This window comes from Ambystoma mexicanum, chromosome 1q (assembly GCF_040938575.1).
Source record: "Ambystoma mexicanum isolate Mex_15411 chromosome 1q, UKY_AmexF1_1, whole genome shotgun sequence".
Lineage (NCBI taxonomy): Eukaryota > Metazoa > Chordata > Amphibia > Caudata > Ambystomatidae > Ambystoma > Ambystoma mexicanum.
In genome coordinates, this window is record NC_090922.1 from 1,505,338,922 (window position 1) to 1,505,352,822 (window position 13,901).

At 48.2% G+C, this 13,901-nt stretch overlaps 1 protein-coding gene across 4 annotated transcripts in view; it reads right to left on the reverse strand.

Annotated features, from left to right (window-relative positions):
- ST3GAL3 (ST3 beta-galactoside alpha-2,3-sialyltransferase 3) overlaps nucleotides 1-13,901 on the reverse strand; it is a 1,489,309-nt gene that overhangs the window by 643,317 nt on the left and 832,091 nt on the right. For all 4 annotated transcript variants that reach the window (XM_069642409.1, XM_069642406.1, XM_069642407.1 and 1 more), the window contains one exon: nucleotides 5,652-5,746. In XM_069642409.1, coding sequence (XP_069498510.1) covers nucleotides 5,652-5,746 — 95 coding nt within the window. The remainder of the gene's footprint in view (nucleotides 1-5,651; nucleotides 5,747-13,901) is intronic.

Sequence of the window (13,901 nt, forward strand, 5' to 3'; positions counted from 1 at the left end):
TGGTCAGAGCAAAGTGGTATACATTGGACTTGAGGTAGGAGGAGGTGCAATAAGGCCATTGCCTAGCAAAGTACAAGCTGTCCAAAACTGGGCCACCCCTACTACTCAAACCCAAGTGAGAGCCTTCCTAGGTCTCACTGGTTAGTACAGGAACTTCATAGAGCACTTTGAGACCATCGCATCTCCCTTGAATGTTATCTCCTCTCCAACATTTCCTAAGAAGGTAGGATGGAATGAGGAGTGCACTCAAGCCTTTGAAGGCCTAAAGAAAGCCCTTTGTCAAGCTCCAGTCCTAAGAGCTCCTGACTACCACCAACCCTTCATTGTACAAACTGATGCTTCAAATGCAGGTATAGGTGCAATCCTCAGTCAACTGGATGAGAAAGGTAGGGAGCACCCCATTTGCTTCATCAGTAGGAAACTGAAGGAACCAGAAACAAGGTGGGCAACCATAGAGCGTGAATGTTTTGCCATTGTGTGGTCTCTGAAGAGGTTTAAACCATACTTGTATGGATCTACCTTTGTGATTCAGACAGACCACCAACCCTTGCGATGGTTAACGCAAATCAAAGGGGAGAACCCAAAACTTCTGAGATGGTCAATCTGCCGGCAAGGGTTTGATTTTACCATTGAGCACAGAGCAGGAAGTCACCACCAAAATGCTGATGGTCTCTCTAGGATGTTTCTAACTGAACAGAGGTATGAGATCCAACCAGGAGTGGATTAAATCCTCCTCCTTTCCCTTAGTCTGGGGAGGGCGGTGGGGGGAGCGAGTGTTAGGGAGAATTCTCCTTTATGGCTAATTTCCCTCACTTAGCGAGTCCCTCAGCAGCTTTGCTGAATTTCTGGGGTTTATTTTTTTCCACCTGTTAAGAGTGTGAATCTTTTTTCCTACTCTTACTTGTGTTTTGCCATGTGTATTTCTACTCTGTGTGAACTTAGGCTCTGGAGCCACACCACTCCATGAGCCCAACTTTTTGTGTGTGTTACACAGCACCTTCAGTTCAGTGACACAGGGTTGTCTCTGAGACTTCCCATTGACTCAATTTTTCTGGGGCTGACTGTCCCCCAGAAACAGGTAACATTGCTATTTACTTTATGTAGTCACTTAAACTACAGACCCAGTACACCCCATCTTACATGGAGTATTGGGAAGGGGTAACTCTGATCCCTTTTTGTCTGTACCTCCTGGAGCCTTGTTTCGCTCCCTTAACACTAAGACTTGGCTGGTGGCAATGGTATCTAGCCCAACTTTTCTACCACGATTATAGTTTATAAACGTGGTACTGTTTTAGGCTATTGTATTAGCCTCAAACATAAACCCGCTTGCCCAAATACATATTATTTTGGCTCCGGCCAGGTTTAGTTACCATTTCTTTTTGTTAACATCCTTCTTGTGTTTTACTTTGCGCGACAAGCCAGGTTTGCCTTCTTTGTTTGCCGTACTTTGGCGGGCTTCTACGAAGAAGCCCTCCTTTGGCGTCTGGGTGTCTAGGTGGGCAGAATGTGAGGGAGGGGTTTAGTAACCCCCTGCACAGGGTCTCCTTGGAGACCCAAGTCACATTTTGTGTCCATTGGCTGGGTGGTTGTCCGGGCTGGACAACCCCCTGCTGTGTGGATGACAGCCAGTCTGTGTGAATGGGGGAGTTTGGCATAAAAGGCAGGACTCTTGGGCTGGAAGTCAGATTCGCCACTGGAACTACAAGAACCGAAGAGTAGCGGAGAAGAAGACGGCTGCTGCAGCTCCCGAGTCCCGGTGAAGCCCTGCTGCAGTCCTGAGCTACCTACCCTTCAACGACAGCAAAGATCCAGTCCGGAGTCTTGATCCCTTGAGCCTGGTGGGATCAACCAGCTCACCTTTCTACAGCCAGAGAATCCTCCCCTGGGTCGAAATCGCTGCACGAAGCTGTAGTGGTCCGGATAGCCATCAGAAGAGCCCTCTCCTGTTTTAAAGGAGTGCAAGTTTTATTCACCGTTGCTTTGCTGCTGCTGGCCTCATCCCTGGGTAGTGCAGATCGCTCCAGATGTCGCCCTTCTTGTCCCCACGACTGAAGCTCCAGGAACTGTGAGTCTGCAGCAACTACCAGGAACAACTGCCGTGGCACCAGCTTTCTTCAGAGGAATAAGGTACTGTGCACATTTGGTCGTTCTCTTCGTCCGACCTTACGGAATTGGGGTGAACCCTTTTCCTCCACGAAGGTTTGTCCTTTCTTCCTTCCCTCTTATAACTTTTGCCTTCTTTCGAGAATATCTAAGTACTCCTGGCATCTTGAATCTCAAACTGTTCTTAACGTGTGATCCTCGACAACAGAGCATCTGCTCCCGTGACACTGTCGCAGGCCTATTAACTTTATGTGCATCCTAGAGCGCGTCCTCTGATTCTATTGCCTTGACAAAAGTATTGCTGATGATTTTTCCTAACTATTCCCTTGTTTTAATTCTTTGTGCTAACCTCGGTGGCATTTCTTTCCACGGGTACGCGTTTCTTTAGTAAGAACGAACTGTCATTACTGTCAAAAAGTGATTGCGTATGTACCACCGGTAACGTCTTTGCTTCACAATACCGGTCTGTCAAATCCTAATGTACTTAACTTGAATTTGCCTGAACAAGAGGAATTGGTTGTGTGCAGTGTATTTACAGTGTGAGTTTATTTAACAGAAGCAAAGTGTTTTATGAACAAATTGTTTAAAAATAAATGTACTTCTATTTTTTACCTGAAACCTTGAGTCAGTGTTTGCTTGAGTCACAGTAATTGTAGTCATTTGTGTAATCTCTGCTACTGCTCATATACTCTTGAGATAGGTCTGGCTGCTCCGTTACTGCTACCACTCTAACTGTGTAGTACAGGCAGTACCAAAGGTGAAATTGTATTACCACTTGTAGTCTTAATTGTGTGTAGTGGTCCCTAAGGGCACTGCATAGGATTCTGCCACACACCTACCAGGCAGCGATTCAGAGCCAGCCCTACCCCCGAGGGGAACATTGGCAGTTGAGAGGAGCCAAATTGCTGTCACTCCCAGTGCACTACATGTTTACCTCCAGCCCTACCTCCATTGCAGAATGCTTGCCAGTGTTTCTCCCTTTCCTTTAGAGGCACCTGATCAGAACAAGCAGACCAACAGAAGTATCAGAAGCTGAATCCTACAGCGCCATGCGGAGCGGAGATCTGACAAACATCTACCCACACCGGAAGCAGAACAAACAGAGAGAGAAGCCACAACACCCAGATGGTCCGATGCTGCAAGCGAAGGTAGACAGCAGAAGAGAGAGCAAGCAATAAGCCACATTAATATGCGGCAGGCAGACGGACTACATGGTACTGCCAGAAAATACCAGTACGTATGTTCAGGGACTGACGAAATCCCTAGACTATCAGGGACAAATGGGGGTTGACATGCCCCTACCACAAAGACATTACCTAGGGGGCACCCTGAACAGTTCCCTTGAACACAGACATTTGCCTTCTTGGGACGCAATGGCCGTTCCATGCTAAAACCACATGGATAAAGTGGGTGGGACTTTGCCCGCTTCTAGTTACCCCGGTGGGAAGAACAGGGCCTGATTGGGTCGGAGAAAGAGGACCAATCCCAGGAGGAAGGGGGGGGGGAAATATAAAGGAGTGGCAGGCAGTGTGGGTTATTTGGGTGATGTCAGATGTGGTGGCGGATGACCGGAAGACTGGCAGGAGGGAGGAAGGCGTAGCAGACTGTGGAGGCAATTATTGGAACAAGTGAGGTAGAGTTTACTGAGTGAAAGTGGTACTGCTGTGTGAGTGTGTGTTTATGTGGTGAGTGTGGCTAGACAAATGAATGTATGGAGTGATTGTGAAGTGGATGGTACGGAGTGAAAGGAGGGTGTTTGAATATTGGGTAAGAGGAGTGCTAGTAGTATGGGAGAGTGAGTAGTAATGTAGTAAGGAGCAGGGAGAAGCAGCGTAGTGGATGGAGGAATAACTTCAAATGATGGAAGCGAGACATAGAAGGAGTGAGGAAGGGAGGATCAAGGAGAAGCGGCTAAGAAGATTAGAAAAGTTAGAGTTGAGAATTAAAGTGTTAGATGGAGGGCAAAACTAACAATAGGATACAGTAGGGAGAGTTATGAAGTCCCGCGTGAGGTTAGAGCAATAAAGCGTTCTCCCAATGAGCTGACGACAGAACTAGACTGCAATGGTCAACTGTCTCCATCTACTAACTTGAGGGAGTCGGGAACACCTGGGTTACGGAGGAGTTTAATACAAGGCAAGAGAGATAGCAACGGCACAAGGGTCCATGTAACATTCAATAGAAACTCTTGAAGAGTCTCTGAGATTTGATGTGAATCTTGTGTCATCCATGGCATGGTTTCCCAGAGAAAGGAGAGGGAGTTTCATAATTAGTCAATTCCACATAACATGTGTGTCTCTATGACCAAGCTAACAAGCAAGCGTGTCATGGGCAATGTCCAACATTTTAGAGTGAAATCAGCCCATGAATAACAAAGGCTGATGTTAAGCCTAGAATGTCTGATGGCACCACGTGTTCATGGTTTCAGAAAACACTAAGTGAACTGTTTTCTTTCAAACTTTATTCCAAGAATGGTTTAGTCTTTTTAAATCAAAATAACTCATGTCAATCTGTATGTTTACATTGGTGAGGACGTCATTCTTTTCTCTGGAAGAGTCCTGACATTTGCTTTTTTACCCATGGATGTTTGTGCGAGACAAAAGTAGGCGGGTTGGGCTTCTTTTCTGTAGACAAGCAGCCTGTATCAACGTGGAACATCGTGGGGGACTCAGCTTTGAAAGTTAGGAGACCAGCTTCAATTTCGGGTTTCATTATTTAAAAAAAAAAGAATATTCAGATAAAAAACAGAAAGTGTCTCAGTAAAATGAACTAGTTATTAAAAAGTGCATACACAGGACAGACGTCATTACAGTTCATTGTAAGTCGACATCAAGTCACCTTCCAGTATATGCCCCGCCCTTGCTGCAACCAAGACTGTGGGGCGCAGGGGTGTCTGTGCATTGAATATATTTTCTGTGCCATCTTTAAAAGCGATATAAACTCTTTGAGCCCCGCATCTCCTCCACCCGACTCCCCTCCTGAGAGCCCAGCCTCGATTGTTCATGCACGGCCCCCCGGGGTGAATCAAGCAGTCTACGGGCAAGTCGCCCTTGCCTAGACCAGGCCATGAACCCGGGGGAACTATGGACACCACCCCCCTATAGTTTTGGGACACTCTCTGAAACTGGCTGCTAAAGTGTTGGAATCTGATCCAAACGATGCAGAGAAACTCCCTGTGAGTTGTGGACCAATCACAAACCAGCTTTTTAAATTATTTTATTTATTTTACTGTTTTACTGTTTTTTAATTATAAAGCGCTTCTATGCATACCCGACCTCGGTTGCGGATTCAAACCTCTGTTGCTCTGCGTGGTCTTGCCTCCAAGAGCAGCGCGTTGCCCCTGTGCTATCCTCCCATCACAAATGAAGTATGTAACACAGCTGAGACTAAGGGTCTGATTCGCTGATGCATTCTATAATGGTGCAATCCCACAGGAAAACGTTCTGTGAATCAGGCCCGAATTGAAATAACTGAAAAAGGTGAAAAACGATATCTTGATCACTGTGGTCCCACTGCGGCGCCGCGCATGACCATCAGTGCCAGCCTACCTTGTCCTTTTATTCCAAATGGAGGGACGAAATCCCGTATCCGGGCCCACTTCCGGAAGGAATCGTCCAGGAACATTGGTGCCGGCTTGGTGAACCTGAAAGATACAAAGCTGACGGTTACAGTCGCGCCTTGAAACACTGTGTATAGGAGCGCTATACATAAAATACCATATCATACTGGAACAGAGCATTTCAGGCCTCCTGCTGTAACTTCTGGACGCAAAGCATGACGAAAAGCACCAGAATCAGCAGAGGCACGTGTGTGAGAAGCGTGGACATTAAACCTCTGTCCATCAAATACAACTCCTGACTGCGAGGACCAATCAAGCACCAGCCTACACAAGAACACAACCAACTCCAGGCCACCAGTAATGCACATATGACCACTGGTAACCAGCCTTCTGCCACAGTCCAACAAGGACACAGCATCAAGCACTCACCCACCATCAAATGAAGGAAAATTCAAGCACTTTACCAATCAATCACCAGCCTACAAGGGCACACAACCAACTCCCGGCCACCAGCAATGCACAGATGACCACTGGCAACCAGCCTTCTGCCACAGTCCAACAAGGACACAGCATCAAGCACTCACCCACCATCAAATGAAGGAAAATTCAAGCACTTTACCAATCAAGCACCAGCCTACAAGGGCACACAACCGACTCCAGGCCACCAGCAATGCACAGATGACCACTGGCAACCAGCCTTCTGCCACAGTCCAACCAGGACACAGCATCAAGCACTCATCCACCATCAAATGAAGGAAAATTCAAGCACTTTACCAATCAAGCACCAGCCTACAAGGGCACACAACCAACTCCAGGCCACCAGCAATGCACAGATGACCACTGGCAACCAGCATTCCGCCACAGTCCAACCAGGACACAGCATCAAGCACTCATCCACCATCAAATGAAGGAACATTCAAGCACTTTACCAATCAAGCACCAGCCTACAAGGGCACACAACCAACTCCAGGCCACCAGCAATGCACATATGACCACTGGTAACCAGCCTTCTGCCACAGTCCAACAAGGACACAGCATCAAGCACTCATCCACCATCAAATGAAGGAACATTCAAGCACTTTACCAATCAAGCACAAGCCTACAAGGGTACACAATCAACTCCCGGGTACCAGCAATGCACAGATGACCACTGGCGACCGGCCTTCTGCTTCTGAGGTGCAGAGCTGCCCAAGTCCCTGCTCGTTCCCAATGTGACTGGTCGTGTGGAAACAGCCTGGTTGGTGGTACTTGTGCATTTCCAGGGAGAATGTATCCAAGAGTGATGATGCCGCCCCCGCCCCCCCCCCCACTCCCCACTAACAGTACAGGTAGCCCCAACACTCAGTGATCTGGAGCGTTCCACACTGGTGACTACTCAAGGCAACACCATCTCTAGCTAGGCCGGAAGACCAGCCCCGTAGCACTAACTTCACCCGCTCCCTAAAACGCCCCATGGCCAACACATCATCTGAGGGGGAATCAACCCCTCTGTTCCGCTTGCACACGCTGCTGCACAACCTCCATAGGAACTCAGTCAGGTCAAGTGTGAAGAAGGCCATCGCACCATCTACAGCTCCCAGAAGCCACTCAGCGCCCGCCTGTAAATGTCCCAAACCTGGCGCACATCTGGAAAGGGGGACCCGACACCATCCGAGGAAGATTTGTGCCACTTGACCCGACTCTTCCATGTGGATTTCTGCAAACTGCAACATCCATGGTCAAGACATTAAACTGCGACTAGAAGCCTCCAATTCAAGGAACCATTGACGGGGACACAAAACGGCAACAGGGACCTGGTTACAGTTATGATACGATCGGTTATTTATAACGCGCTTAATATCCGGAGGTTTCTAAGCGCAGACCCGGGGATCGAACTTGTGTTGCTCCGCGTCGTCTTGCTTCCAAGGCGAGCATGTTGCCCCTGAGCTATCCTCCTGAGACAATGGTCCAGTGGTCCAAGTGGGCGGGAGCTGTTCGGAGCTTTGCTCCTCTACTTTCTTTTTTACTTTTTTAGGTTTTACTGTTCCTATACTTTTATTTGAAAAAAGAAACCATTCCAGAATGGTTTTCTTTTATTATAAAGGTGTAGGAAGAAGTTCAAACTTGCACTACAGTGCACTGCACTGAACATTTCCTTAAATAGCAGGTGTGTTTATTTGGGGATGTGGGATGCACGTGGGGTGGGGGGGTGGTGATGGGGTTTGTGGGGAGCTTGAGACACACCAGCAGGGAAGATAGTTCCACTACTTCTTTTCGTACACTTCGAAAACTGGGTTGGACCAAAGGCAGCTGGAACTCACAATTTGTGAGCTCCAGGAACCTCAAAGCTGCACGCCTGAACTGCTGGAGTGCACCAACAATTCCCATGACAGACAATAAGTCCACCACAAACACACAAAAAATCTCACTAAAACACTGTTCAATACAGGTAAGGACTCGGCTTCTGTCCAATAGCGATGATCATTTAATGACTCTTACACGTGGGAGACAAAGACTGGACACTTTTTATTTGACCCACACTCAGTAACTGAGAAGGAATGACATGGAATTGAGTAGTTCTGCAACAGGCATGCACACTCGCCAACTGCTTACAAAGAGGCGTCCACAACCACTGCCAACTACAAACACTTCCTCCAGGAGTGCTGGCAGGGTGGGGTGGGATGGTAAAGAACAAGTTACTTTCTTACCTGGTAACGTTCTTTCGATGCGACGACGTATTCCCTATCTATGACGGGTAATGTCCGCAGCACAGCTGCGGACATTACCCGTCATAGATAGGGAATACGTCGGAGGACCCAATCCCCTCGAATGTAGCTTACCAACTTCCCTGCCATTGACGGGCACAATTCCCAGTATGTCACTGGGCACAGCACCCCAGGATGGTAGCGTGAGCTTTGAGGCATCACAGCATACAAAGCAAAGCGGGTGACCGCAGCGTCAAAAGTCAAGTAGCCCTTTCTCTGAACCAAAGGTTCTTGCCTCCCATTGCTGGAGCTTATGGTAATTGACTGGCGTTTACAGAGGGCGCCTTCCCCCGCATCTGCCAGCTGGCAGAGGCTTGCTTTGTTGCACATGGGATACAATGTATCAAAGTTTGATAAAGAGGGGTGGGGGGCGGGTTGGGAATGACAGGGGCAGAGTGAGCTAGTGCAACGGGACCTGTATCAGGGTTCAAAATTAAGATTCAACGAGCATGAGCTAAATCCAGCTCTTGGGGGTCAGCAATCAAGTCCGCTGGGGAACCAGGAGCGAGTACTCGGTGCACCACAAATTTCACTCCCACATGAGACGCACACTAACTTTTTGTCATATTGTGTATGCAACACTGCGTTTAGACGTTTACTAGATGTGCCCTAATTCTTCTTTATAAGCCTTCTCAAATACTCAAAGTTAATCTCATTGTAAGGGCGCAGGAGGAGGAGACTGGCACGCAGGTGGCATAGTGGTTGCTATAGGCTTTTATTCACCAAGAAAATAAAGAGAACACCTACCTTTCACTACTTCTATGAGGGGTTTCCCTGCCTCAACTAAAATACCAATGGGTCGGTCAGAATGTTCTTGTAAACTAAAGAGTCCATTGTCCTGTGTCACTAAACTAGAAGGTTGCGTCAATTTCTTGGTCCAGGAGAAAGACTCCCTTCCCGTGGTATCTTGATATCACAATCACTTCACACTCAGCGGTACCCAGGGGGAATGACTCCCGTCCCCTGAAGATCCTTGTTTCACTGTTTTCCTTCCTTCCCAACAGTTCATGTTCAAGTATGATCCCTGACCCGGGTTTCCCCAGTATAGCTCACTCGATCTTCTGGTTTGCCACGTACAGCCATGATGGGGAGGGTCACTCTCTCCTGCCTTTTCAGATGGTCCTTCCCACACCCGCATTCTCTATTCAGCTCGTTTGACAGACCTGGTACACTATCCTGTCAAGTACCATCATGAAGAAGATGATTTACAAAGTTCTCTCGACTCACTCTTAGTTCATTGGACAGACTGTTCACTAATCTGCCAAATACTGTCATGAAGAAGATGATTTACAAAGTTCTCTCGACTCACTCTTAGTTCATTGGACAGACTGTTCACTAATCTGCCAAATACTGTCATGAAGAAGATGATTTACAAAGTTCTCTCGACTCACTCTTAGTTCATTGGACAGACTCTGTTCACTAATCTGCCAAATACTGTCATGAAGAAGATGATTTACAAAGTTCTCTCGACTCACTCTTAGTTCATTGGACAGACTCTGTTCACTAATCTGCCAAATACTGTCATGAAGAAGATGATTTGGAAAGTTCTTTTGTGGGTGCCGGTCCCACTCCTGCCAAATACTGTCATGAAGAAGATGATTTGGAAAGTTCTTTTGTGGGTGCCGGTCCCACTCCTGCCAGGTACTGCAATGAAGAAGATGATTTGGAAAGTTCTTTTGTGGGTGCCGGTCCCACTCCTGCCAGGTACTGCAATGAAGAAGATGATTTGGAAAGTTCTTTTGTGGGTGCCGGTCCCACTCCTGCCAGGTACTGCAATGAAGAAGATGATTTGGAAAGTTCTTTTGTGGGTGCCGGTCCCACTCCTGCCAGGTACTGCAATGAAGAAGATGATTTGTATGTCTCGTGAGTGTAGGTCACAGGCCAGTCTTTCTCAGTGTTAACTTCTCCACCTTGGGGTTCCCTTCTTGCCCCTGCTCTGTGGGTTCTTGCTTGCTCTCTTCTTCTGAGTCTTCCTCTACTCTTTTAGACTCCAGCCACCGTCCTCGCAACCCAGATACCTTTTGGGTTCTCACCGGCATCCTCCGGTCAGTCTCGGGTGTTATCTTCGTCTGCTTTGCTTTTCGGCATACTGCTGCGACTCCGCAGCCTGTGGTTCCTCACAGGATGCGCATCTTCACTCAACTGCGCAGTCCAGCTTCCTCACACGCCTGCACCTCTGCTTCGCCAGCTTTCCACTCGGTCTGTCCACGGCGGACCGGATAGGGACGCCACTAACTTCTCGCCAGCGTCATGGCCACCAGCCTCTTCGCTCTTCACCGCTGAACGGCTCGCCCACTTGCGGCTCCTACAGGGATGGCTTGCCTCAGAAAACAGTCCTTTGGTTTTTATTTCATAGTAAGGTCCTTTCCCTTGTGGAACACTACAGTGTGGCTCTTGGTTCCATAGAGCCATCTCCATGCCTCTGTGCCTCTTCTTACAGTGAGGGATCTTTAATCTTCCTGTGCTCTTCTTCGTCTCAGTGGATTTGGTGTCACTGGCCCTACGCAGCTACATGGGTGGTTGGGTAGAATACTGGGGTGTACCACAGGTGTAGGGTTGGAGGGGTGATTGAGAGGGTCATATCGCGTGTTCCCTAGATGTCTTCCCCTGTCCCCAGAGGGGTGTCTCTCCCCATGAGATCCTCACCTCCCTGGCCTCACGTGAAGGGGCTCCCCCTGGGGGATAAGTGACGTCATCTAGGGATTCCTCACAGTCAAACATGCATGTTTGTAAGGCCCCAAATGCCCTGGGGAGCCAACGGTAGCTTGTGGTAGCTGTTGGCTAGGCTACAAGCAGGAGCTAAATAGCTCCGAGCTCCCCTCAATGTCAAACCCTGTGTATGCAAGAGGCCAGTATTGGGTGTGCAGAGTTGCAGGTTGTTTTGCCTTGTAATACCTACTAACTGTCTCCCCTCTAAGATCACCTACCACCATACACTACACACACAATACCCTCCACAGTCGACCACCAAAGGCCTAGCTGTTAGCACATCAACACTAACGACTATGTTCACTCTCCTCTTCAGCCCTGCCGCACTCGCCCACATTAGCGGCTAACCAGATCCAAAATGCGGTCTGTCAGATCTTGGGATCTTTCCTATAGAGAACATCCTCCCAAGTATTACTGACTAACCCATAGATAGCAGATTGGCACTCAAGAACCGGGTATATCCACCTTCCACCCTGCACCACAGGTCTCGCATCTGGCTTTCCCACTGTGTCACTAATATGCCCATCCCAGTTTTTTCTTACAGAGCCAAGGGCACTATAAAAGACCACTTACATTACATTTTATCTAGCACCACTCAAGCACCCAACCAGTGCCAACTAAAACGCAGATCCAACCAAAGCGTACTAGGAAACACCTAGCCACTGCTAACGAGGATACAAACTCTACACCCATCCAAGTGCCAACAAGAGTACAACACCCAAACTCTACCAACGATGGCATGTACTGAACCACTGCCGACTAGGATACACACACAACAGCTGCTGATGATCACGCACACCTATTCAGTGGCAACAAGTATGCAAACCCAACCAGTGCCAACTAGCACACACACACACACACACACGCAACCAGTGCCGACTTGGATACAGACCCCAACCAGTGCTGACTAGGACACACGCAACCAGTGCTGATGAGTATACAGACCCCAACCAGTGCTGACTAAGACGTGCACCCAAACCAGTCCCGACTAGGACACACGCAACCAGTGCTGACGAGTATACAGACCAAAACCAGTGCTGACTAGGACTCCCACCCCAACCAGTGCTGACTAGGACACATGCAACCAGTCCCAACGTGGATACACACCCCAACCAGTGCTGACTCGGACTCACGCCCCAACCAGTCCTGACTAGGATTAACACGCAACCAGTGCCAATGAGGATACGCACCCCAAGACAGCAGTAATTAGGGAGCACACCTTAGCTCGTGCACAATAGGGCTCACACCCAACCCAGTGCCAACCAGGGTGGACAACCCTAACATTGCCAAACCAAGTGGACAAGCAAGCCAGTGCCAACTAGGAAGTGCGCACCCAAGCCAGTGCCAATTAGGATGTAAATGCAATGAGTGCAAGCTAGGATGTGCACCCAAGCATTAAACTAGCATGCACGCCCAATGAGTGCCAAATCGGGTATGCCCCAACCGCTACGACTGGGATACCCACTCAATCACTGCCCACTAGGACGGCCAACCAAGCAGTGCCAGTTAGGATTCATGGGCACCTAAGTAAGAAAGGGAAAAGCTGTAGAGGCTGTGTTTTAAAAGCAGGCGGGAACTGGACTAGCATCTCCAGACTGGAATGGGGCGAGTTGGCATGTATGCGAACTGGGTTACCTAAAAGATATCTGGACCAATTCCCAGACCATAGATGCTTAAAGTCTCAAGGAATTGTGGGCCTGTTCCTAATCTAGGACTGCTGAACATTTTCCAAACCCCAGGAAATGGGATGATGGATTGGATGTTAATGAGACCCCCAATCGCGGGCACATAAATAGGGTTGTCCCACTGCGGGCCTTCAGGGCTCTATCCATGCCGGGTTTTTAGGATACCCCTCGTTAATTTTCATGAGATACTTATGCATGCAATGATTTTAAAGGCATGCACATTTTCCTCATGAATATTAATGAGGGATATCCTGAAAACCCGTCAGGTTTCTGGCCCTCGAGGCCTGGAGTTGGACAACCATGAAGACGCCAAAGCAAGATAAAGGGGAAATGGAAAACCACCTTCACAAGCTTTGCAAACTTTCAGACTGTGTAAGTGTCCCGGGGGCGAATAAAGTTCAGCATGAAGTGGAGGAACCATAACAGACATCTGCAGAGGTAAGTGCACGCAGGATGGACGGCACAGGAGGAGTGTGGACGGGTGCTGGATCAGGGGAGTCCCGTCCAAATGATTCCATGTAGAGGACAGTCTCCAACCTCTTGCAACAGCCCCAGGAATTACCCGCTGCCCTGATGCAGCAGCTAAGTCCCTCCCAACAGAGGCTCCTGTGACTTCGAGGGGTCTGTTCCCTGGAAGGGGCCCCCTGCAGAGACCACATGTCTGCTGGTCTCAGGCATTTGGGTGCACAGGGTGGACGGGCCCTATCTAATTTCATTCGCCAAGGTCCCGAGGAAGGTAGGCATAATTAGATAGTGCCGAAACATTTTGTAAAAACATCAACCCAATTTGTGCCAAAATGATGTTGTGGATCAAACAGAGTTATGAGCAACCAGTATATGAAAGGATGCACTGAGCACTCACTGTATAGATATTGCGCCGCTTTGCACTTTATGTCAGTGTGTGCATACATTACATATTTGCACATGTTTTAGAATTGAAGAATAACATTTGCAATGTATGAATTTGCTTGTGTTAATTGTCCTGCTAAATAGTCGATTAGGTTTTTTTAATATAAACTACAATCCATTGCTTTCATTGAATGTATTATATTGGTAGGGACATTTGTTTGAAGATTGTATGACTGTCCTCAGGTCTTGTCC